At 33.7% G+C, this 26,702-nt stretch overlaps 1 protein-coding gene across 1 annotated transcript in view; it reads left to right on the top strand.

The window, feature by feature from the left end:
* Positions 1–26,702, top strand: part of LOC140445680 (frizzled-4-like) — a 152,154-nt gene that overhangs the window by 87,858 nt on the left and 37,594 nt on the right. The window contains exon 3 of the mRNA XM_072537926.1: positions 18,884–19,050. Within this exon, the coding sequence (XP_072394027.1) occupies positions 18,884–19,050 (167 nt within the window). The remainder of the gene's footprint in view (positions 1–18,883; positions 19,051–26,702) is intronic.

Raw genomic sequence — 26,702 nt, 5'->3', positions numbered from 1 at the left:
AGTGGCCCTATAACAGCTATAAAGTGGTTGGATACCAAAGAAGTCACGGTTATTACCACTGCCAATCAACCACATGAAGTAACCATGATAAAACGTACACAAAGAGAAGTCACAAAGAAAGATATAATGTGCCCAAAATTTATTGCAGATTATACACTAAACAAGGGAGGTTTTGATCACTTTGACCACTTTGGGGCATCATATCCCATAAATAGGAAGTCTAGAAAATCGTGGATGAGATTGTGCTAAAAGACTTTAGATTGTACTATTCTCAAAAATATATACTGTGGCATTAAATTATATGTATATTATTGGATTCGAAATCCAACTAAAATCAGTTTAATCACTCAATTCGGTAGGTAAGGTAGAATTACATAGTAGCTTAAATGTCTACAAAAATCTGTAAATACACCGCTTGCAGGCTTCATGTTTAATACGAAATGCGATAGACGGCTGTGAAAATAAATATTTAGAACAAGATAAAACAAATTAATCACACCATCAGCACTGACGTACCAGTGCTTTTGGACAGGTTAAAAAACCTTCATTGGAATTTGAACACATGGCCGTACATAAGATATTCAATGGGATGTATATTCGCATTTAAATATATAGATTCTAAATTTTCAAACCTTTGCAATCGATTTTCGTTGGACCTTATTATAATTATTTCTATACTTTTCCTCTCGTTTTCTTTTTTCAGCTGGGTTAATTTTTTGTTATCTTTTTCAATAATCAACTTAGATTTCATTCATTTTTACACATAGTTACCTAAAGTTATTAACTCTTTTTAACTAGTGTGCCTTTTGTTTCCCTATTTAAAATCTTCCAAATTTCTGTTCATGGTTCTCTCTGGGGAAAATTAACACATCGCATATACCTAGGGTATTAAAAGTATTGAGTTCTGGTGATCCCTTCCGTGTTATCCAGCCCTAGGTAATTGATTAGCTAGAATATCTCCCACAGATTTTCTAACGCATCTGAACGTCGCGAGTAGTACCACTTTTTTGTATGGTGTTATAAAGATATGTATTAAGACTAAGCTGTGTGATGTTCTTTAGGAAGCTCTTCGAAATATTACCAATAGTTGAGAATTGTATCAAGTCCGAACGTATTCCATTCTCCATTATTTTTATTTGGTGACATTTTAAAGAGTACCGCTTCGCTGCATTTGAGAGTATTAATTCCTGTCTTCTTAAATCTAATGGTAGTTCACCGAGTTCGGCCTGAAAATTATTATTACTTATTATAGGAGTTGTTCTAAATGCACCGCATATTATTCTAAGACATTATTTTGAATGATGTCTAAAACTTTTAGAGTTGTTAAAGCAGACGAGTAAGCGTGGTATCCATAATCGATCTTGGAGCGGATCACTTTTTTTGTATACTCCTTAGGAGGCTCTTCAAAATACGACCAGTGGTTGAGAATTGTATGAAGCCTGAACGTATTCCATCCTCCAGTATTTTATAATGAGCGAACTCATGGCAATCTAGCATCTCCAGATAGTTTTAAACTATTTGCTATTTGATTAGTACCTCTAATTTCCCTGACTATCTGCCATAAACATCTTGATTTATTATCACTGTTTTTAATACTATACCTATACTGCAACTTCCGTGACTCAACTAACATTTTGTTGTAATTTCGTTTTGTTTGCTGATACTGTTCCACATATTAAGTATCTATCCTGCTAAGCACTAATAAATAATCAAGGAGCTGTTTACACTGTTTCAGTTCTATGCTGTTATATTATGTTACCTTTCTTTTATTTGATATTACCTTTTTTTCTTGAAAGCAGTAATTGAAGATAGGAACTAGTATTTGCATAAACATTTCCCATTGTTTATTAACATTTTCATATGTATTAAATATTTGTTCCTTATTTTGTTGATTAATAACCCTTCTTTTGATAATATTCACATTATGGTTGTCAGAGACCTGAAAGGTCAAATTTTGTGCTGAGCGATCAGATATATGAGTGACTTATACTTTAGCTTCAAAAACTCACAGTTTGTTAAAATACTGTCAATACATGATCTAGAGGTTCCGAATATGCGTGTGTAATCTAAAATTGAAGGAAATATATTAAAAGTGTTTAGCATGGAAAGAAAATTTATTTTATTGTTGTTATCAATGCCCAAATTTATGTTAATCAAAAAAAAATATATATAAGTAACTCTTCGAAAGCATCCATAAATTGCTGCATACTATCAAAGCTCATTGGCAAAGGAAAGTTCTATAAAAATCTTGGAATGGTCATAAAGATTTTTACCCAAATGAATTTCAAAAGTGGCTGGAAAGAAGTTAATAAATCCTACAATGTCAAAAGTTGAAGAAAGTGAAGAAATGAAGAAAATAAGTATCAACACTGACAGGAGTCTTTCGTCTCCTATGAACGATTTAATGAACTGAGTAAACGATGTAACTAGAGCGAATAAACCATACTACAGGAAATGCGAAATGGCGAAAAAACTAGATAGAAACATAGATGTTTATTTGTGAATTTTACTTCGAGACTTAAAAGACATACTTAAAGACACGAGGAGGAATATTTAAATTCCTTGTAAACAAGTTGCTGGCTTTTATCAAGAAATGTCTTGCACGAATCAAGAAGAAGAAGAAGAACCGTTATTATTTTCTGTATTCCATGAATTACCTACTTCTTCTTCGTCAATAATTTTACATCCACTCCTGCATATAGGTCTCTCCCAAATGCTTCCATCTTTCTCTATCTTGCGCTGTATGTAATCTTATGAGGTCTTCTCATGCTTCTTTTTGTCCTCCTTGGTCTCCATTTTATGTTGAATTTGGTATGTAGTTGTGTTGACTTCGTATATTCTTGAATTTTCGTCAAATCTCAGTATATACATACTTATATTGTAAATTTTCCCAACATTTGTAACGAATATAAAAATTGCAGACTTGAAATAGTTAAAGTTAATTAAATACAGTTTCTGTATTATCACTACCTATAATATTCCCGTTTCTACACCACTGGTAAATCGTGGAAGTCGTATGGCAACTGAGATATGTTAAACAAGGAGAGACTCCTCGGTTGCTGTAATAAGTTATGCGGGTAACATCTAGTTAGAATAAGTCAGGTAAAGGCGTGGGCGCAGCTCAACTGCACGGGAACTTGTTTAAGGATTAATATCAATATTTTGACATTAATTATTACTAGTTTTTTATTTATCCATTTTTTACTTCATTGTGATTTAGATAAAGTTTTTCGAATATTATATGCTGAATAAGAGGCAAGGTCTCGTTGATAACATTTAGATCCGTATCAAATTTATGAAATTTTATTCACTTAAGAAAAGTTTAACATTGTTATACTTCAACAACAAATTAAATGTATAAGCCTAAAGCTTAAATATTTAATCAGTTCTATGGGTACCTACTCTCCCAGGTTCTGGAGCCCTCCCATTTTTCATAACGTTGGCGTGTTTTTAAATTTCTTCTGGTGTTATTTCAGCTTGGTAGCAAATATCATATTTTTTCGTAGTCAATATCTTTAAAGTCTGATCGATCTTCTGTCAGCATTTGTTCATAATATTCGACCCATGATTTTAGAATTAACCTACTGCGTTCTTTTCTATCTGTTCTACTGCTTTTAATTGTTTTCCAGGCTTCTTACTTCTTGCGGTACCCATAAAATTTGCTACGTTATCGCAGGCTTTATTTCACATCTCATTTTTGACTATTTACCTCTTTTTTTATTCCTTTGTTTAATCTTTTGTACTGTTGCCGATCGTAAAGCTCCTTTGTTGCAAGTTATTTATTATACGTATCCTTCTTCTTCCCCACAAGATATTCTATTTCTTTATTTCATCATTCATTTCTAATCTTTTTACTATCCACTTCTCCAATAGCTTCCATTGCAGCTTCGTTAAGAGCTTTCATGATTTCGATGTACGTATTAATTGCTGAGGAGTAACCAACATTGTGTTATTTCAAATTTAACCTCATCCGATACAGAAACTGGGTAGACTCATTCATAAAACCATGTCTTGCAGTATCATTTTCATTAAAACCCCTTATTATATCACTTTAAAGTTAGTTAGTGTTAATAAAGAATATAAACTAAAACTAGAGAAAACAGTATGTTACGTGAACTTTACCTCTTGCATCCACTCAAAAGTGCCTATCATGGCATTGTTTTGACATGTTTTTGAGAGAGTGATCTTTTCGCAATTTGGTAGGCCGATAATCACTAATGGAGACTTTCCTCCAATTATTATTTGTATGACAAACTTTATATTCCATTTTAAAAAATGAAAAACTGATATACAGTGTTTTTATACACACTTATGACAAATCAAAAGATGGAAAAGGAAAGTATTTTTAAAGTGTGTAAAAAATTTTAATTAAGATTAAGACTTACACGTCTTCATCCTTAAACATTCTTCGTCTGATGCTAGTTTTTTTTTATTTTTAAATGCATATTTACAATCTACTCAATATTGACTTGATATGGGTACAGTCTGGCGACGGTTCTCGATGTTCACCTATATAACCAGGTCTTCTGGCCAAGACCTCTTCAGTCTTCGTTCTTCCATTGGTCGCTGATATAATTCACTGATAATTTGGCTGGTGTGCGTTGAATTACTAATTTTGGTCCTGTTGGCGTGGAGTGATATGAGATATTTTACGGTTGGTGCTCCTAGGTCATTGTGGATGGCTCATTGCTCACATACCAAGGGGCGTTAGCTATCATACGCAATATTTTTGATTGGGAGGTCTGCAAAATTTTTGTGGTTACAGGCTTGCTACAGAGTCCTACGTCGTAAGTCCATATTGGTTTTAGCATGACTTTGTAAAGCAGTATTTTGTTCTTGTTCAAGTAACCAATTCATTTGTTTCAGTTTTATATTGAACTGAATTTTTTGGCGTTAATCTGTTGCTTCCAGGTGAGCTTTCGGTTCAAATACAACCCAAGATATTTCACTACGTCTGAATAGTGGCATTGTTCTTGTTGTAAATATGTTTTGGGCTGATTTTTCGTTGTTCACTTTAATTTTCTATTTTGTCAACCAATTCTCTAATGTATGCAAGTAATTTTGCAGCTTTTCAGATGGTATGTGTGGGTCTTTGTTTGAAACTAAAATGGCTGTAACATCGTCAAAAGTCGCCAATGTGACGTGATCTGTAATAGGTATGTCAGCAGTAAAGATTAGGTACAGGAAGGGACCGGCGACACTTCCCTGGGAAACTCCGGATTGGATTGAGTAATAGGTTGAGAAATCATTATTGATTTTTACTTGGAACGAACGTTCGTTAATATAGGACTTCAGGATAAGGTACATATCGCTAGGCAGTAAAGATAGTAATTTATACAGCAAACCGTTGTGCAATACGTTATCAAAACCCGCTGAATATTGAGAAATACTGAAGCGCACACATAGTCTTTTCTTCCAAACTTTTCTTGATTTTAATTAATATTCTATGACACTGTTGGGTTGTTGAATATTTTTGACGGAAACCAAACTGATGTTCGGGTATTATGTTCTCGAGTGGTACAGTTTCGGTATTTTATTTAGTAGGACTCTTTCAAATATCTTGGACATGAAAGGTAACAAGCTTATCGGACAATAGAAAGAAGGTTCTGTAGGCAATTTAGCAATATTAGCATATTTCCAATGATAATAGTAGATAATATAGTAGCATGAGCATCCTGGTGCTTTATAAGTGTTGGTAATCATTATTATTCTGTGAACCTCGAATGGAGAGAATGCTTTTATTGGAGGTGATGGTTGGCAGGGTGTATCTAGATTTGGCTAACTACATCATCGTTTATGTTTTGACCTAAATTTGGAGTAAATATATTTTCTAAATATTTTGCAAATACATTAGCTTTTTCATCCAGTCAGTCTGCGCCAAATTTCTATCAGGTTTTCTTATTGGAGAATTGGTAGTGTCGGTTTCTTGAATTTTTTAGTTGCTCTCTGGAGAGGGATTGTTAATATAGAAATTGAAGGTCATTAGGCTTGATTTAGCGCTGACGTTAGTTGGTTTGTTATTCTAAGCTGTGTCTTATCGAATGGATTTCAGGACCTTTGTCATTTTGCACGCACTCTTCTTTTTTCGATTAGAATTTGTTTGATATGTAACGGCACATTGTCGTCTTCAGGATTACCGTTTTTTACTTATAGGAGTAGATTCCTAAGCAGCGTTTTGTATTACAGTCGTTAGCTTTTCTACATCTAATTGCAGCTCATCAGATTCTTTTATTCGATGATCTAACATTATATTCTGTTTAATGGTGTCTGTGTTTTTTTATTAGATAGTCTTAATGGATGTTGATTGTATATTATAGTTGTGTCGTAGTAGTATAGGTTAAAACTAGGTTCTATTTTTGAATGCTTATTAGGTAAACTTTTAAATATTGCAACAGAAGATCCTAAATTTTGTTGTTATCTGCTAGCCAGTATGTTGGTTGTCCTGTCGATAAGAAGAATGAATTGTTTTTCGGCAATGATCAATGTAGGTTTCTACTTTTCGTTGTAGTTAGTCGTGATCCTCATAGAGTATTTTTGACGTTCCAATCGCCTGCTTCCAGTAATTGCTAGCCAAGATTTTGGAAGAAGCTGTCCTATTCTTCAACTGAGGATATTATGTCTAGAAGTGAATAAATAGCTGCGCCAATCAATGGCCACGTGATGCTGCTCTAGTTTGGAATCCAGTTTCTAAAGCTTTAAACGCATACAAAGGGTCAAGTAGAGTAAATACTTCGCTATATATATATATATATATATATATATATATATATATATATATATATATATATATACATATATATATATATACATATATATATATATATATATATATATATATATATATATATATATATATATATATATGTATGTATGTATAATATAATAGTATCATATATTGCTATTATTTCTGTAGTGAATAAAAATAATAATCTATAGTATTTGGTTATATTTGTAAAGCCAAGATATTTTGGCTTATCTGTGAATCAATAACCGGATTTAATTTGGAAATACTGTATTTAAGTACTTTTTGTATTTTTTCTTAATTTATAAATTACTGTTGGATTTTTATCCGAGATCGGTCGACTCATTTACATGGAAATAGGCATTTCTCTCTCAGCCAGCTACTCGCTTCGCCCATTTTTGTCGACACTATAAATTTCTTCTCCATATTCAAACACAATGGTCCATTGTAATCTTACTATCGCTTTATAATATCATTTCGTGAGTTACTGGTGCAGTTTTTCCGACCCGTAACCGGTAAAAGAACATAACCTGTTCGAAGATAGGAACAATAGAGCATCTTATTAACTCGACAAGATCGTTTATTTCGTTAGTGTTTTGTTCTTATTTCCTATGCCAACTTTGAATATCTTTGGCCGGCGGGTAAACATATCATAAATCTTCGTACAATTTAAATACGCTTTGTTTTCTAATATTCTGGGAATTGTTTTGCATTTTGCATTCTATTTAGATTTTTAGATGGCATCGGTACAGAGCAGCCTTAATTGGATGTTTTAATATTTATCTCGCTGAAACCATCTCCTTCGATATAAAAAAAATAATTAAGTCTAAAACAAAATAATTACTAATATATTATTATATTGATACTCTATTTAATTACCCTTTCTTGCTCTTTTTATGGTAAAAAAGTATACCGTAACTAAAATAACAAAATGTGTATATGTTACGGGCAATGCCCGAAATTGGACAATCCTAGTTTTGTACGGAAAATATTGTCCACTTCTAAAATTGTACAATGTCCGAAATGTTCAAAATTAAAAATGATTATCGAAACGCTCATCGATTCCAATCGATTTTTATTGACAAGCGACACACTTATATAATATAGATTTGTTCTTTTTTGAATCGACAACGTGATAAAAATGCTGTGTTCAACTATGTGTAAATTAAAAATGTGTAATATATATATATATATATATATATATATATATATATATATATATATATATATATATATATATATATATATAATATGAAACTTTGAAATTTGTGCAATAATATCCCCGCCAAATATAAAATTCTACTGGTCTGTTGCAACAAACGGGACTTTTCCTGTTCAAATGTAATAACTCTTGAGTACGAGTATCAAATTTCAATATCCCACAAATAAATCAAATGGTAAAATATCAAATGTCAAAATTAATCAAATAATTCAAGTATGGTAAAATTATCAAATGTAAATATCACACAAATAAATCAATTATGGTAACCTATAAATTGTCAATATCACGAATAAATCAATTATGGTAAATTGTATCTTAAAAAAAATATATAAATCTTTATGTCCTCAATTTTTACATAATATTTCACTTTATCCCCGGCATATAAACTTTCAAATATCTGCTCGTCTACTCCTATCCTTTCAAATTTGCCAACTAGAAATATTTTTCAAAGCTTTACACGTTGGGGGCCATTTTGTTATGCTATTTAAATTGTATTATATTGCTTACTTAGGAAAAATCCTGTCTATATTTATTAAATGATCTAATCTCCAATTAATCACAATAAATCAGCATTAATTAATTACAATCTCAGGCTATTTAAATTGTACTATTTACCTTTGATCGTGGATTCAAAATATTTTCCAATTGGCTTCCTAATCGGGATAGGTAATATGACCTGAATAAAATACATAGAATTTCAACTGAACTATATGTGAGATGTCCTTTATTTTAATGAAATTTTATATAACAATCAATCCTGTAATATTTGCAATATACTAACTTTAAATATATGAGAAGTTGTTTTCTATCATGGACCCAAATGTTATTTTACATTGATTTTTAATATGTGTTATAACTAAGCTCTTTTTATAATTCCTTTTTTTTAAGTGATCGCAAAATTAACTGTCTCTATTATTTATTCAATTTATTTAATTAATAAATGAAAATCACACTCCGGCTCTAATGAAAATTGACTGACCTTTCCTTCTCTGCCGTTGCAATTCTATGGCCACGCCACAACAAAAAAATCCTTTCTCTGCTTCTGCTCCTATTGTGGTCCAGATGACGTACACCTTTCTCCTATCTGTCCTTGTATCTGCAACCCAACAACTCGTGTTAGTCTATGCAGCCTCCTTTTGAGCCAATCTCCGCGCCTGTTTATAACTCCAAATGTTTCCGGCTTCGTCTGCTATTAATATTCTTATACCCTTTGGTTTTCTATCTCTCTGTACCCCGTTCCTCACACTGGTCAGCTTTTACACAGCAGATAAACACACCCGGTAATTACGTCTTCGGGACTTCAAACAAACACAAATCACAAAGCTCCTTCCTTCTTGGACGACGAAAACTGACTCCCTAACCTTTTTTTTCTCTCTCCTATCTCATAGCCAAAACCAACCTCCTTGCATTCAAAAATTGACCAATAAAAATCATCCACCTCTGTGACGTATATCGTTACCAACCAACTCTCTCTATAAAACGTCATTCGGGTAATTCCAGAAAACAACCTTCTTTAATTATTCTAACTAAATCTATCTGCTTTACAAATATTTCTTACTAATAGCTACAAACGATACCTGTTTCTCAATTCAATGTCTTTTGTTAATAAACTTTTACCGATATAATCTTTCGGGGAGAAAAACCACCGCAAATCCCGGTCTATTGTTGCAACACTTTCTATATACACTTTTATTCCGGGTAAATCCATTCCACAATAACCGACTTATTTAAATTTCTTATCGATAATATTTGAAAGTCTTGTCTCTGAGGCCTAATGAACAATTCTTCGAACAACTTAAAATACATATTTTGTCTTATACAGGATGTTTGAAAATTTATATGCCCGTGTCTTTATGAAATATCAATAATTTTAATTTTTATTAAAGTAATAAAATTTGTATATCGGTTTTTTATTGCTTATGGACATTCAAAAGTACAACAATATATATACAGATTGAACGAATTTAAAACGGAACATACAATTTAATATATGTCTGTTTGAACTGCATTTGAAAGAGTGGACCAATATAAAACTTGGACAAAAATAAATCCATACCCGGTGATAGACATTGTATAAAATATCGTTCAACTATCTGTCTCCTTTAAAGGAAAGAGGAGCTTGCCTAATAGTCGGAGAGATAGAGCCGAAATTTTGAACTGATCAGTAATATGACATTTCGTTGTAGCTACTCTGCAGATAAATTCTTTATTTGACATCACGTTATAGAAACTTAGAAACAATACACTCAGTAACACATTCTAACATTTTATTATGGGGATAATAATCCTTCACAGTTTAATTTACCAGGAATAAGATCAATCAACTTAAAAAATGGAAATAACACATCTACCAGCAACAAAAAACTACTTAGCAATCAAAATTAATTTTACGAAGATATTAACATTATAATAAACATAAAAGCAACAATAATACACAAAGGAACAACTAGAATTCATTTTACAAAAATGCTCCCGTTTTGTTATAATAATAATTGACACCTTTTTCTTACAGATCTTACTCAATTGAGTGTATGCATTGGCTTTATTTTTTTAAATGCTTGATACTTAAATGCTTTGCAATAATTCTCCTTAGTATTAAAGCCAGTTTTATAAATACTGTTTCTTTAAAATCGCCCAATAAAAAAATTAGGGGGATTTAGTTCTGGTGAGAAACAACCATAAGTTCTAATCCACCGATTATGAAATTTCATTTAAATAATTTCCAACGAATTCGGCATTATGAGCAGGTACTCCATCTTGTTAAAACAAAAATGTATTCCTCTCGGCCAAATATGTATTTCTCATTAAAAATGTTATTTAAATTCTTTTAAATTTTTAAGATACCTATATATCCGGTGCAGTTAGTTTATCATCAAATACAAGATAAGCTAATTTATTATGCTTAACAAAACACTAACGTTAAAACCAAATCTCTCTTATGAGTGTCAGTTAAATATTTCTGCACTGGATATGTGAGCTTCATCGCTAAATATTACCTTCACTATTACCAATTACCTTTTAATATAACCTACTCTACGAAATGAATATTTATACAAGATGTAACAATATGTTATTTTAGATAAAAAAAAAAATGCAATTTAGGGAAATCTATCTAAATAAAACTAGTAAATTGTATTAAGATGTCACAAGAAAATAGCTTCAAAACAATAATAAAAGAAATAGAAGACAATAATATTATATCGGATAAAAAATTATAAATAGAAACGAAAAATGTAATAAAATATAGTGTGTTCCATTTCGTGACAATTTTATTTATAAAATATGAAAACAATACTTTAAAAATAATAATTCACTTTGAACCAACAATTAGCAAAAAGTCTCAAAGGGCAGTTTGATCACCACGTCGAGACCGGATAAAAAAAAAATTACAGATTTTAAATTACAGAATAAATATACTGTATATAATTTGTATAACAATATTTTCCCGATTCTGTTCGGAATAACGCGACTGTACTGTGGCAAATTCGTGAAATGTACTATACTTTAAAATATTTAGAACGTCCAAATTTCTAGGTGCTGTAAATGTATATTATAGTAATCTATATAAATATGTCTACTACTGCATCTTCTTGTCAAACAAGACGTAGTTTTAAATATATATTTTTATATAAAATTTATTTACAGTCAAATAGAAGAATAAAGTCAACAATTCTATATGTTTACTTAACGGTAGATAAACCATCTCCGGATACAAATAGAATGTTTGTTATACCACAGTTACGTGGTTATTATTTTGTTTATTATTTGGTTATCTTTATCTACCTCCATCTAGGCCTCTTCTTATCAGACCCTCTTGATATCAAAAGCGCCGCTTTGCGTACGCTGTGTACTTATATGCGGATCCATTAGTGAGTATAAAGAGGTACTTGAATTTTTTCCCCAACGCATAATTTTGTCTGTTTAATGAATTAGTGTGTGAACCAACGTGTTGTGTTTTACTTTTATAGCGATAAATGGAAGATAATGGTTCCAAGATTAGTCAATGTCTATTATGTCTACTAAAGTCAATTATCTGGGTCATATAGTCAGTAAAGAAGGAGTGGCCGTGGATAAGGGAAAAATCGATTCCATTAAGGAATGGCCAAAACCAACTGACAAACATCAAGTGAGAAGTTTTCTTGGACTATGTACTTACTACCGGAGGTTTATTAAGAAGTTTGCAGATATCGCTAAGCCATTAACGCGACTTACAGAGGAAGCAAGAGAATACCGCTGGGATACAGACTGCCAAAATGCCTTTGAGACCTTAAAAAAACATCTAATAACAGCACCAATTTTAGGGTATCCACTGCCAGAAGGAGAGTTCATCTTAGATACGGATGCAAGTAATGTGGGAATTGGAGGAGTGCTGTCTCAGATTCAAGGAGGACAGGAACGAGTCCTCGGATATTTTAGTAAAGTTCTTTCAAAACCTGAGCGGAATTATTGCGTCACGAGAAGAGAACTTCTAGCAGTAGTTAAATCAGTAGAGCACTTCTATCAATACCTCTATGGCAGAAAGTTTCTAATCCGAACCGACCATGCCGCCCTTAAGTGGTTGATGCAGTTTAAGAATCCAGAGGGTCAGATAGCCAGGTGGATCGAACGACTCCAAGAATACGATTTTAAGATTGAGCACCGGGCCGGAGTTAGCCACAGAAACGCTGATTCTCTTTCCAGAAGGCCATGCCCAGCAGAGTGTTCCCACTGCAACAAAACGGAATCCAAGGAAGCAGCAGTGCTAAGAACGACGATTGTCAACGACGACTGGACGCCTACTAAGATAAGGGCAGAACAAGAGAGAGATCCAGTTATACAGAAAATCCGAAAATGGAAAGAGGAAAGCCGTCGACCACCTTGGCAGGAAATATCAAACCTATGCTCAGTAGTTAAGACGTATTGGGCCCAGTGGGACTCATTTATCATCGAAGATGGCTTGCTCAAACGAGTCCTGGAAAATGATGACGGTTCAGAGAAAAGAAGACAGTTGGTGATCCCAAAGAGCAGAATAGCCGAAGTACTTCGTCAGTTACACGACAGTCCATCGGGAGGGCATTTTGGTGTAAGGAAAACCCTTCAGCGAATTCGGGAACGGTTTTATTGGATGAACAGTTCCGACGACGTAAAAGACTGGTGTAAGAAATGTACTATTTGTGCTACGAGTAACGGGCCTCACCGGAAAAGGAGAGCTCCTATGAGACAATATAATGTTGGAAGCCCGTTTGAAAGAATAGCTTTGGACATTGCAGGGCAATTTCCAGAAACTGAAAATGGGGGCAAGTACATGTTGGTAGTAATGGATTACTTCACTAAGTGGGTCGAGATTTACGCACTTCCAGACCAGAAGGCCGCCACCGTTGCAGATAAGTTGATCCAAGAATATATCAGCCGATTTGGAGTGCCTTTGGAGATCCATAGTGACCAAGGCAGGAACTTTGAAAGTGATCTATTCCAAGGAATATGTGATAGACTAGGCATGAAGAAAACAAGAACTACCGCGTATCATCCGCAATCGGATGGTATGGTAGAACGAATGAATAGGACAGTTGGCAAGTATTTGACAAAGATGGTGTCCGATCATCAGCGAGACTGGGACCAATACCTTCCGTTCTTCACAATGGCCTACAGATCTGCTGTTAACGAATCAACGGGCCAGACACCAGCCAGAGTCCTATTCGGACGCGAAATGCGACTACCTTGTGATCTAGAATTTGGGTGTCGACCTGGAGAAGATGTAGCAGGTGAAGATTATGTGATCGAATTACGAAGAAGAATGGACGATGTACATGAGTTGGTCCGTTCCCACCTTCAGATCGCTAGCGACCGAATGAAGAAACGGTACGATACACAAGCCGAAATGGGTTGCTTTAAGAAGAACGACAAAGTATGGCTGTATGTAAGATTCCGAGGGGAAAGCCGATGATAGTACACCATAACCGGCTGGCGTCTTTCGAAGGTGACCACGACGTAGATGAAGAAGTGGAAGTAAACCAAGTCCAAGACGTGTCTGACCTCACGTTTGAGGAATTCATGGGTGCCTATGGAGGTACCGGTAAAGCAAGACATGGTGTTACCACTGAAGAAAAGCAAGATCTACTCGCGCTCCCCGATGACTACTCGCTGGCCCTTATCATCCCGGCCAGTATCAAAGACGCACCAGGGTTGGCATCCGTCTTTCGAAGGAAGTTTGGTCGAGTTGCAGAACTTCAATGCCAGGTGCCAGCTCCCGGTAAAACCTTGAAACTCCAAGATGCATCACGTTACCTTTTCTACCTGGTAACAAAAGACACTGCCCGTGACCAACCTACCTACCGAGATGTGTGGGAAGCCTTACTTCAATTGAGAGAGCACGTACTAGAGTCCGACGTGCAAAAGTTAGCCATGCCAAAGTTGGAGTGCCGCCAATTAGATTGGAGGGTTATCCGAAATATGGTGGAGGAGATCTTTAAAGACACCGAAGTCCAGGTGTTAGTCTGTTGCAATCCGCATAGTTACTGGTGCGGAGAAAAAACCGTCCCTTGTCATTTTTATACAACTGGAAGTTGTAAAAGAGGGTCCAGTTGCCGATACCAGCATACAGTTCCGGTTCCAGTCCCGACAAGGTTCCAGGAGGAACCATCTTTTAAGAGGGGGGCAATGTTACGATAATTATCCTGGCCTAAAATAACCGTACATATTATGACTAATGCTGTTCTGTTTTAGATTTTACGAGAGTATTCTATTAGCCGGCAGAAATTTACCTGAAGGGACCTTCCAGAAACGGTCGAGCCGATGTAAAAATACCCGTTTGCCTTACCGTTATAATTTTGCCGCTAATCGAGAAGGCTGTTCGATGATTCTAGCGTAAAGGCAATGGCATATATAAAGGACATTTTATTTGGAAGGGACAGTTAATTCTCAAGATCCGCGCTCGCGAATTTGTTACGTACGGATATAATAAATTATTGTCAGATAAGTTAATATAAATAAAGAAATAAATTAAATCCGTAAGTGTTATAAATATTGAACCTTTTAATAAATTCACAACATTATCATGCACGTTGCGTTTCCAACACATAGCGTTTAGTTTTCGAAAAATATAATTTAAATGGTTTTAAATATGAACAACGCACACTGTCCGGAACATAGCGTTTTAGACACTTAACGTTTCCGTTCAGTATATTTGAAAACAATATTTTACTGATGCCGACGGCTACGTAACGAGTCGTAACCGGTTGGTAAGGATAATGTGAATTAGATGTCCGTCGTTTTCCCCCCGTTGTTTATTTAGGTATTTGTTTGATTTTGATACAGAGTCAGAGAAAAAAATAATTTTCGAGACTATTTTGTCATTTATGTGTGACAATTAATCACGGAAGTAATAAACAATTAGGACTTTTGTACGGAAGTGATACCTCTTCTTTTTAAAAAATACTTTTTGGTTTGATATGTTCGTATGATTCGTTAAATGTAGTTTTTTGTTTTTTAACTGAAGGTGAAATTAAATTTAAAACATATTTAAATTGAATCCTATTCATTCTAAAATATCCATAATATTTTTCATCGTCATCAATTAATTCTCTGTATAAACTCCAGTATTCACATTCCCTCTTCCTTTCTCTTAGCATTGGATGTACTTCAAACCTTCTTTTTAACACAGTTTTTCATTCTTCATCGTTAAGTAGAAGAGCTTCTTCTCATTGCGCCGTCTCCTTTCGAAGGTTGCCGATCCAAATGGCAATTGTAGTTTTGGAAACTGCTGCGCGAAAGATCTCTGCGGATGAGCGGTCGAAACATCTCCTCAGGTCTTTCAGCCACGAGTTCTGGCGTCTTCCTACTGATCTTTTGCCCCGTACTTTTCCTTCCAGTATAACTTGAAGTAATGTAACATGACCCAAGTACTGCATTTTCCTCTCTTTGATTATTCTTAGTAATTCTTTTTGTTTACACATGCGACGAAGTACCTCAACATTAGTAACTCTTTGTACCCATGGAATCCTCCACATTCGTCTGTATATATACATCTCAAAGGCATCTATTCTTTTTTCTATTTCAGAGTCCAAGTAGAAGAGCAATTGCACATAATTTTTGTCGAGAAAAGCGAGATCATATCTTCACCGAACCAAACTGAAACGTTCTATGTATGAAAATGTGAACGCGCAGCCCAATTGCTGGAGTGGAAACGCTACGTGCCGGAAACTATACGTGCACGATAATATGCCGCGACCTTTAGTGGTAACAGTTACCCAGTTTCATCCGCATCCAACTAAAATAACAAAATGTTCATTTTTAAAATTTACTCTTATAGTAGAGGATGTAATTTAGTATGTTAGAATTTATAAAAAAAGAAGGGGCCCGATATAAATTGGTCCTGACTATAATTAATTAATAATTAAAAAATGACTTTGTTCTATTTGTAACAAACTTTGTAAAAAAAAAAATCGGTTGCCTGTAAAGTCGGTTTTACGGGCGAAGATTTTACGTGACAACGTCTTTTTCTCGGTAGAATATTTATTGATATGAATATTATTAAATTGCACAATAGGAACAAGGAATTGAATGAAAATAAGAATTGCACAAATTTTAACCATAGAAATCAGTTTCTCAACTTTTGTGTCAATCTAACAATTAATCAATCAATCATAGTTTACAATAATGAAATATTAGTGTACAATGATTTACCTTTATTGTTGTAGTTGTTGTAAATGACGAATCTAAGCACTCCACATTTTCACTACAGACACAGCTGACGATACTTTAACCACACGTGTGAACTTGTATTATGACGCTTTCTCGGTTTTCCAACGCCAAGAACGCTCGAGAAAGACAGACACAAGCACGCACCGATTCAACGCGCCTAATTCTCTAGTGCTGCGCGCGCAGCGTACCGATCATGTTTGAGTGGGAGAGAGACGCAAGGCATTCGCCGGTCCGGCGGGCCTCTCTCTCGTTCGGTGACTCATCGTAACAGACGTGAGCGGGCGTTACACTTTTTCATGAGTGACTCCGAGCCACAACCTAATTTAAGACGTTGTCACGTCAAAAATTTCGACCCGGGAAGATATTATTTTAGATTTTTTGGATCATTCGTGACATAAAAGGCCTTTTGTAATTGTTTTATTATGTAGATGGTTTTCGAGTTATAAACAATTTAATATTAAAAAAAAAACGGAAACTGACGATTTTTTAGGCTCAAAAAGACAAGTAAAAAATATTATTTTTGTAATCGTCGAGTACATAAATTCAAGTTTAGGTACTTCGTAATTTCAAAAATAATATTTTTTAAATATGTTTTTAAGCCTTGAAAATCGTCATCTTTCGTTCTTTTTTCAGTTTTAAATTGTTTATAACTCGAAAACGATACAACTTAAGAACCTTTTTTCGCTCAGATATCACGCCGTGACTTGTGTTTATTATGTTCGTAGCTTGAAGTTGAATTTACTTTAAATCTAAAATTACATTTCAACAGAAACTATATTATTAACAGTGATTTCAGTTTGACTACTTTACTGGCTGTTTGTAGATTAGTGAAGATTTGCAGTTGTAATGAGCTCCCAGTTGCAAACAAATAAAGTATAATTATCACAAAGTTGGATCTCGTTTGCTACTCATTTTAAAAGATATAGTAGCGGATAACACTTCATTTTTCTGTTTTTTTTTATTTAAATTTTGATCTTTTGTTTACTTTTTATTCTGTGATTGTTTCCTTTGTTGATATTATTTCTAGTCGTCAGATTAAACTTGAAATAATTCTAATTATTATCACCTATTATGTTTATTTCTATTGGTTTTCGCTTTCATTTCCTGTCTGGTCTCTATGGTGAATTACCTTTTTTTATTTTGCAGATGTTGCAATTTAAACTCTCAATACATTTTATGCGCTATAAACCAGCATCAGTTTGAACACTTGTGTTCGCGACTATCAATGGAAGGTGTGTTACTGATGCAAGTGAATGAACTCTTTGTTCATTCATTCGTATTAACAACAAAGTAACAAATGAGATTATAAACTTTAATTATTCTTTACCATCGGAGATGAGGTTTTAGTTCATTAATCACGCTGCATTAATAAAATTTGTATTGTTTATTATCATAGTTACTGACCAGTATAAATTAGAAGCCTGATAGGATTTGCTTTACATGTACCGTTTATTACGTTTGATCAAATATTATTTTGTTTATTCATACTGTGAAATTAAAACTAAGAAAATTGTGTGCTCTCTTTGATTCATTTTGATACATTGTTTATAAGTCGAGTTTATTTCTCTTACTGGCCGTGCCGATTGCACGATTGTAGTCATTCCTATTTTTTGACAGACTGTACATATATTGTTTAAGGATTCGGTTTTTGATGAACTTACTGACTTTTTCTAATTCTATTGCCTTATGGAGGGTTCAACAATTATATATCCTCTTGGGTTGGAAAGATTATATTCTATTTAAAATGCTTCCAGGCCTCATGCCGGACTTCTTTGAGACTACATATTTAGAAAGTATTGCATATATGTTTGATCAACATCATCAAAATGAGAAAGGTCCAATACTTCGGTCATATAATGAGAGGACCTAAATATCGCTTACTCCGGTTAATCATTCAGGGCAAAATCGAAGGAAAACGTTGGGTCGGAAGAAAACAACTGTCCTGGCTGCGTAACATTAGACAATGGACAGGTCGAACGGTCGAGGAACTGTTTCATATAGCTGCCGACCGAGAATCATTTCATCAGCTTGTCAATATGACGATAGCCAACGCTTGAATACAAGCACGGCACACAAAGAAGAAGAAGAAGCATATATGTTTAGTTTCTTTACAAAATCTATAAATCCAACATCCACATCCACTACTATTAAGATTTTAGATTCTGATTCTTTAACTTTCTAAGCGACTTATAAATATGTTTGTTGTAGGAGTTTTTAATAATTTGGTTCTTTTATTACAGGTGGGTCTGTCTCTGTGCATGGTGGGTAGCTCGAGTGGGACTTTCATGGCCCCCAGAAAAAATGAGAAGCTTGAGTTCAGTTCTCCATGTATGTGCATGGACATTACCTGCAGCTCAAACTGTTGCTGCGCTAGTAAGAAGGGACGTAGACTCAGATGATTTAACAGGTAAGGTTACAAACATTGTAAATTGCTTTATCTGTTAGTGGAAAGTAATCATAGTTTGCACTCGTAATACATATGTATTATCGTGGTAGTAGTAGTGTAGTATAAACCACATTATCGTGATAGTGTAGTATAAACCACATCGTGGTTTATGCCATTAAGTTCTTGAAATTATTTGGAAGATCTTGCAATTACTTAACTGGATTTATGTAGGAATCCACGTTTCTATTCAAAAGTTGCACCTATAAAACACATTATTTCTTTATCGATTCATATTTGTATAAAATAATTTGAATGTAAGAATTTACATTATATATATATATATATATATATATATATATATATATATATATATATATATATATATATATATATATATTATTGTGATATTTAAAGTCTTGGTGCGCCAAGCTATAATTAGCTAATTAATTTTTTTGATTAATTAAAATTATTTAAATGATATGATTATGACTCTATCACAATTTTTAATTCTTTTATCTCAGGGTTAAATTCGTGCTTCAATATCTATGCTATTACATGTGAAAGGTAAGGTCCAGAGAATACCGGAATAATAAAAAACACATATGATCTAACACTATATATTGAAATAAAAATAATGAAATAATTCACACTCAAAAGTTTTCAATAAACAAATCTCATATAAGGATTCTCAAAATTTTGTTCTCCGTACGTGAACAGTCAAAAATTAATGGTACAAACAATATTAATTGAAATCTCAAAATCCCAAACTATTCTAACTCTCCTAATCCAAATATTTATATCCTTTCTAAATTACGTGTAAAAATTGTGTTATCAATAAAAGAAAAAACTGCAGAAAACAAAAATATCTCTCTCTGATGATGAGTGGTCCAAATCCTTGTTCCTTGTTGACTGTATTATCTCCTCTCAACTGCTCCCTATGTAATCAGCAATCTTACAACAGATTGTTGCAAGTATATCGTCCTTAATGATCTCCTTCAAAAGCACAAATCATTCAAATTATGATAGCCTTTCTCCTCTCGATAAACTGAATCTCTCGTTGGCCCGAGTGATAAAATGACTCTTGGAATATCTTCTCTTTACGATAAACTGAATCTCTCGTTGGCCTGAACAGTGACTCTTGGAATATAAGTAGAAAAATATGACTTACAATATTTGGCTGCTATAGCTTCTGTCAGATACACTAACTCCACAAAAACTCACTAACATTCAACACTACTGCTTGCTACTTCTTCGGAATCGCCAGAGAACAAAAAATGTTCTTCTCAAAGACTTGGAAACCAACTGCCTATATTTTCTCTCTCCTCAATCTAGCTAAACTTTCCTTATCCCACCTTTTTCAATCTCCGCCAATCAAAACTCGTCACAATTCCCCATTTTTTCATTTCGATAACAAACAAATTTTTACCTATAATTATAAAATTTCCTAAAACTTATTTACAAATATTATTTTCTATAATTCTTAAAACTAACAAAAACCTCTTTCTAAAATATCTTCTATTGTCTTTAATTACTGCACTAATGTATTTGTAAAAACCCGTTTCAATTTGTCTTTTGTTTCACTTAAACTTATGCGGGTCAACTGAAGTATTACAAAGAAATGATTGATGTAAAGCTTACATTTGTTTGGTACAGGTAATTCAAAGATTTAATAACTTTCCTTCTCCGAAATGTTTGTTGGATATTATCCTACTTATCTGAATTATTTTAATGTTTTTGAACTTTGAAATATTTTTAAACAAACCAATATTTTTCTCGATTTTACATATCATAACAAATCCCCGCCATTTGATCTGCCGAAAACTCTTTGTTAAATTTTAAAAATGACAAAAGTTTTCTAGGATCAAATTATTTCACTATGTTATTAAAATCTATTCATGATATTGATAGATGTCGTGAATGTTAAAAATACCCCGTATATTTCCTGTCTCTATGTGCGCTAATTCATAACTATTTACCCCATTTTCCGTATTGACCCTATATGGACCTTCAAATATCGGCATCAATTTAGCACAAATACCATTTTGTAAATTCGACACCCTCAGTGCCTTCACTAAGACTTTATCTCCTTTCTGGAATTTGATCGGCCTTCTTCTTCGGGTTCTCTCTTGTCTTTGGAGATATTTCTCTCCACTTCGTCTCAATCTTCTTTGAACCAATTCGATCACTTCTTCGTATTGTTTGGGGGCGGTGTCTTCCCACGGTCTTGTAGGCATTGTTCCTTTCATTATATATAAAGGCGTCTCTTTGGTAACCGTATTTGGAGCACAATTCAAATAGGTCTCGATCTCAAACACTTTTCTGTCCCAATGTCGATGATGTTCTTCCGCGGCAATTCGTAGAAATTTTGTGACTTCTTGTATAAAACGCTCCGATGGGTTGCTCTGTGGATGACGGATGCTTATAAATTTTGTATCGATGCCTCTCTCTCTTAATTCCCTTTTAAAACGTTCGTTCCTAAAATATGTCGCATTGTCCAATAAAATATTGTCTGGTCTTCCCACCGTTTCTATAAAATTGTCTATTTTCCTAAGTATTTCAATTCCTTTTGTGGTTCTGCATGCGTACAATTTAACATATTTTGAGAAAAGATCCACCATAACTAATATGTGTTTATTCCGTTGAGTTGTTGGTATCAAATCGCTCAACATATCAATAGCAACAATATCCAGTTTCCTCCGAGCTACGACGTTTTTTGTGACGTTTTCATTTTTAAAGTTCCTACTTTTACACTTTTGGCATGTCACACAATTTCGAGTCACCTCTTTGGCTATTGTATAGTCCTGTCGACAAATGTAGTTCTCCCTGAACATAAGCCACACCTTTCTACTTCCAATATGTCCGTTGTCACAGTGTAACTTTAAAAAAACTTCTTTTGCCATTTGCTCCGTGATTACATAGAGTTCTTTACCATCGACCCTCTTAAAATATAGGTTATTTTCTTGTTCAGCCCTTTGCTTTTCCCTTTCATTCAATTCTTCCTGATTTTCCCTGATTTTGGCCAAAGAAAATAAGCCTGCTTCTTCTCTCATTATGTTCATGCCTACGTGGAGAGTTTTGTGATCCTCTTTGCGGAATTGTTCATCTCTCGTCAATGCATCAGCCAAAATATTGTCCGTTCCTTTGATATATTTAAATTCAAAATCATATTCTTGGAGTAAAAGAATGCCCCTATGAATTCTATTATTTACCAACCTATTTTTCATTATGTGTACCAACGCTGCATGGTCCGTTTCAATGGTGAATCTTGCCCCAAGTAGGTAAAAACGTAATTTGTTTACACAAAATAATACACTGGCAAACTCTAATTCAGTAACGCTGTATTTTCTCTCATACGTTTTGGTTACACGGGAAACAAAACATATTGGCACCTCTATATCGTCTTGTATCTGTGATAACACCCCTGCAAATTTTTTTATGGAAGCATCGGTCCTGAGAATGAAAGGTTGCTCATATCTTGGGTGGTGCACTCTTACAGCTGTGGAAAAAGCTCCTTTTAAATTTTTGAAAGCGATTTCTTGTTCCGTTCCCCATTTCCATCTGACATTTTTCTTAAGTAATGCTATTAGCGGTATTTCTTTTGTACTGAGGTCTGGTATCAGCTTTTTGAAATAGTTTACCATTCCTAAAAATCCCCGTAAAGTTTTTAAATTGGTTGGCCTAGGGTAGTTGTTTATGACTTCGACTCTATCTTCTGCAAGACTAATCCCTTTTGTGTCTAATTTGAATCCTAAATACAATACCTCTTTTTGGAAAAACTGACACTTTTGAATATTTAATTTTAATCCGGCTTGATCAAGTTCTTCGAGAACAGTATGAATATGTCGTAGATGGCTTGTTATATCCGGTGAGAAAATTAATAAATCATCTATGTAATGTACAACAAATTCTCCATGCCTATTTAAAATTGTGTGTAATGCGCGAACCAAAGCAGCGCATGCACTTTGTAGTCCAAATGGTACTACCCTAAATCGGTACACCACTCCGTCGATAGAAAAAGCGGTATAATTTCGACACTTTTCTGCCAAAGGTATTAACCAAAAACTGTGTTTCAAATCGATTTTGGAGAAAATGTGTGATCCTGTGATTCGTCCAAAAATAGCTTCTATGTTCAAAGGCGCTTCGTATTGCGCGATTGTGTGCGAATTAATGTTTCTTGCATCTAAACATAATCGCAAATCACCATTTGATTTTTTTACGCATACTATCGGGTTGATATATGGAGAGTCACATCTTTCGATCACCTTGTCTTTGATCATATTTTCAATTTCCTGTCCGACGCTTTGCCTGTATTTATACGGGATTGGATATGTTTTCGATTTAAAATTTTCTAAGTTTTTAACTTTAAAAGAATGTTCATAATTTTTAGCCACTCGGCTTTCTTCATTAATAAGATCTCCATAATTTTCTAAAATCTTCTCTATTTCCTTCTCCATGTTTTCTCCACATATTATTTTTCTTTCATCCTCAGTTTGTTCACATGTGTTCACTGTCCGTATTACTTCTTCACAAAATTCTGGATTCTCGTCCATAATTGCCATTTCTTCTCTGTCCTCTTCCGTTATTTCTTCTTCTATTTTTTCTTTATCTTTAATTTCTATCTGGTATTCCGAGCACCATGTTTCGGCTCCTTCCATTTTTCTGCTTATAACTTCCTTCTTTTCCTGCTTTCTTTTCGAACTCTTCTTCTTTTTTTTTATTCTCTTTTCCTCTTCGGATTGATTTTTTTCTTGAGCTTTCGATTTATCCTCTACCGTCATATTGATTTCTTTATGTTTTTCTTGTCCATTTATCCTTTCAGAAAATTTTCTCCTATCTGTTTCCTTTTCTTCTTCTATGTTGTCTGGTTCTGCTCTGATTTCCAGTTGATTTTCCGAAAAATTGATGGTGATATGTTTTTCACTCAATTCATCGATTCCCGCTATCATATCATGATTTAGATCTTCGATTACCACACATTGCATAATATAGAATTTGTCTCCCACTCTGATCCGTACTCCTAAACCTTCGTTTACTGTCGTCAATTTTTTATTATTTGCACCCACTAAAGCAACCCTCGGAATCTTATACACAAATCTGTCCATATTTAATTCTTTTACTAGTTTTTTATTGATTAACGAAATTTCCGATCCAGAATCAATCAGAATTTTAATCGCTTTATGTTTTATAAATGCATCTAAAAAATTAGACTGGAATTAGAATTTTGTTTTTCGTTTCCCGCCAACTGTATAAACTCTCTCGGGTGACAAAATATACCGGAGAGTTTTTTACTTTTGTTTAGTGGATGCCTTATTGAAAATCCTGTCTGGATTCATTGAATACTTCTTCTTCCTCCTTTTCTATTGCCACATGATTCATCTCTCTTCTGTTTTGTCGTTGGAATCTCTGATTATTTCTATCGTCCCTTTGTTCGTTCGTATTCCTATTCGGAGGATTTTGTGCATCTCTATTCCTGTTGTGATTTTCATTTGTTCTATTTTGTGTATCATTCCGGTTATCGTAATTTTGTTGTCTATTGTAATTATTGTAATTTCTCGGCCTATATTCGTTTGTTGATCTGGGATGTCGGTTTCTCTGGTCATAATTTGATGAATACCTTCTTTCCGCTCCATTATATTGGTCATGTTGTCTTCTATTTCTCATTTCTTTTCTTTTCGCTTCTTTTAATTGAAGGAATTGGCACAAACTATCAATATCTTGATAGTTTCTCAAAATCACGTGATCTTCCAACGTTTCCTCAAAATGTCTGCTGATCATTTCTACCAGCTGTTCGGTAGAATATTTGTATTCTAGATATTTTGAATTGTTATATATCTGCAAAGCATATCTTTCTTCAGATATTCCCATTTTTTCGTGATATTTTCCATTCTGTAGCTCTTGGTTGATTTCTCTCTGTTTATTTTTCCCCCAGAAATAGTTGAGAAATTTATTTTCAAAATCTGTCCAATTTTCAAACTCATCTTCCTTGCTCTCATACCATAACGCTGCTCCTTCTTTCAAATGGTTTCTAATTGTTTCTTTGCAATCGTCAAAATATCTAATATGTTGTAATTTGGTTTTCAAATTTTTAACAAACGGTACTGGGTGTGTTTTCCGAATATCCCCGCCAAATTGTATTTTCGACTCGCTTGTTCCATGGATGATAACTTCTTTTCTCTCTACCCCTCTTAGTTCAATTTCTGCCATTTGTTTTTCATTTTGCTTTAATCTTCTTTCTATTTCCTTCCTGTCTTCTTGTAGCGCCATTTCAAATTTTTCTTCTAACTGTTCTAATTCCTTTTTCTGGACAGTCTTACTATCTTTCATTTTAGTTTCTATTTCTTCTCTCTGCATCTCTAGTTCCTTTCTCTGGCAATTTTGTATCTCCTTCATTGTATTTTGGATATCTTTAATCTCTGTCTCTTGTTTTGCATTCTTTATGGTTATTTCTTCTATCTGTTGTATCAGTTCTTTCTTTATCCCCTCAACACATCCTTTAATTTCTTGTTCATAGTTTTCCAAACGCTGCTCTATATTTCTGTTATTTAGTTCTATTGTTTGTTTTGTTTCTTGTTGATTTCTATCCATTTTCTGTGACGATTCTTGTATTTGTTGTGTCTGTATTTGCATCATAGCTAATAATTTTTCTAACATCCCTGTTTCTTTTCTTTCCTCCATTATTGTAGCATTTCCTTCATTATCCGATACTTCTTCCAAAATTGTTTCATCTTCTCTGTTATCCTCCTTCCTTTCCTGCATTTTACTTTGTCTCCTTGTGACAGACATGTTGTTACTTTTTGTTATTGTTTTTGTCCCCGCCAAATGTGAAATTTTACAACACTCTATATGTTTCAGAACACGACAATATTTCTCCCCAAATGTATTAAATTTTCACGACAAATATCAAATATGCAATCAGTAAAATTCAAATAATTCAAAATAAATATCAAATGTACGATTGGTAAAGAAAATAAAATCAAATAATTCAATAGCAGCAAATATCCACTAACTACGATCAATCAATAAATCAAATTTATATTCCCTGGAAAATTTGTCGAAATCCTTTCAAATTCAAATTCACTCAATGTTATATGTTTTTATCTCTGGATCACCTGTACTTATTCCAGATCTCTTTCCCTTCCTTCAAATGTAAAGCTGCGATATTTTCAAGCCCCACGTTTTGGAAGCCAGTTATTGTGATATTTAAAGTCTTGGTGCGCCAAGCTATAATTAGCTAATTAATTTTTTTGATTAATTAAAATTATTTAAATGATATGATTATGACTCTATCACAATTTTTAATTCTTTTATCTCAGGGTTAAATTCGTGCTTCAATATCTATGCTATTACATGTGAAAGGTAAGGTCCAGAGAATACCGGAATAATAAAAAACACATATGATCTAACACTATATATTGAAATAAAAATAATGAAATAATTCACACTCAAAAGTTTTCAATAAACAAATCTCATATAAGGATTCTCAAAATTTTGTTCTCCGTACGTGAACAGTCAAAAATTAATGGTACAAACAATATTAATTGAAATCTCAAAATCCCAAACTATTCTAACTCTCCTAATCCAAATATTTATATCCTTTCTAAATTACGTGTAAAAATTGTGTTATCAATAAAAGAAAAAACTGCAGAAAACAAAAATATCTCTCTCTGATGATG

This window comes from Diabrotica undecimpunctata, chromosome 7 (assembly GCF_040954645.1).
Source record: "Diabrotica undecimpunctata isolate CICGRU chromosome 7, icDiaUnde3, whole genome shotgun sequence".
Lineage (NCBI taxonomy): Eukaryota > Metazoa > Arthropoda > Insecta > Coleoptera > Chrysomelidae > Diabrotica > Diabrotica undecimpunctata.
This window is presented reverse-complemented; position numbering and strand designations above follow the sequence as displayed.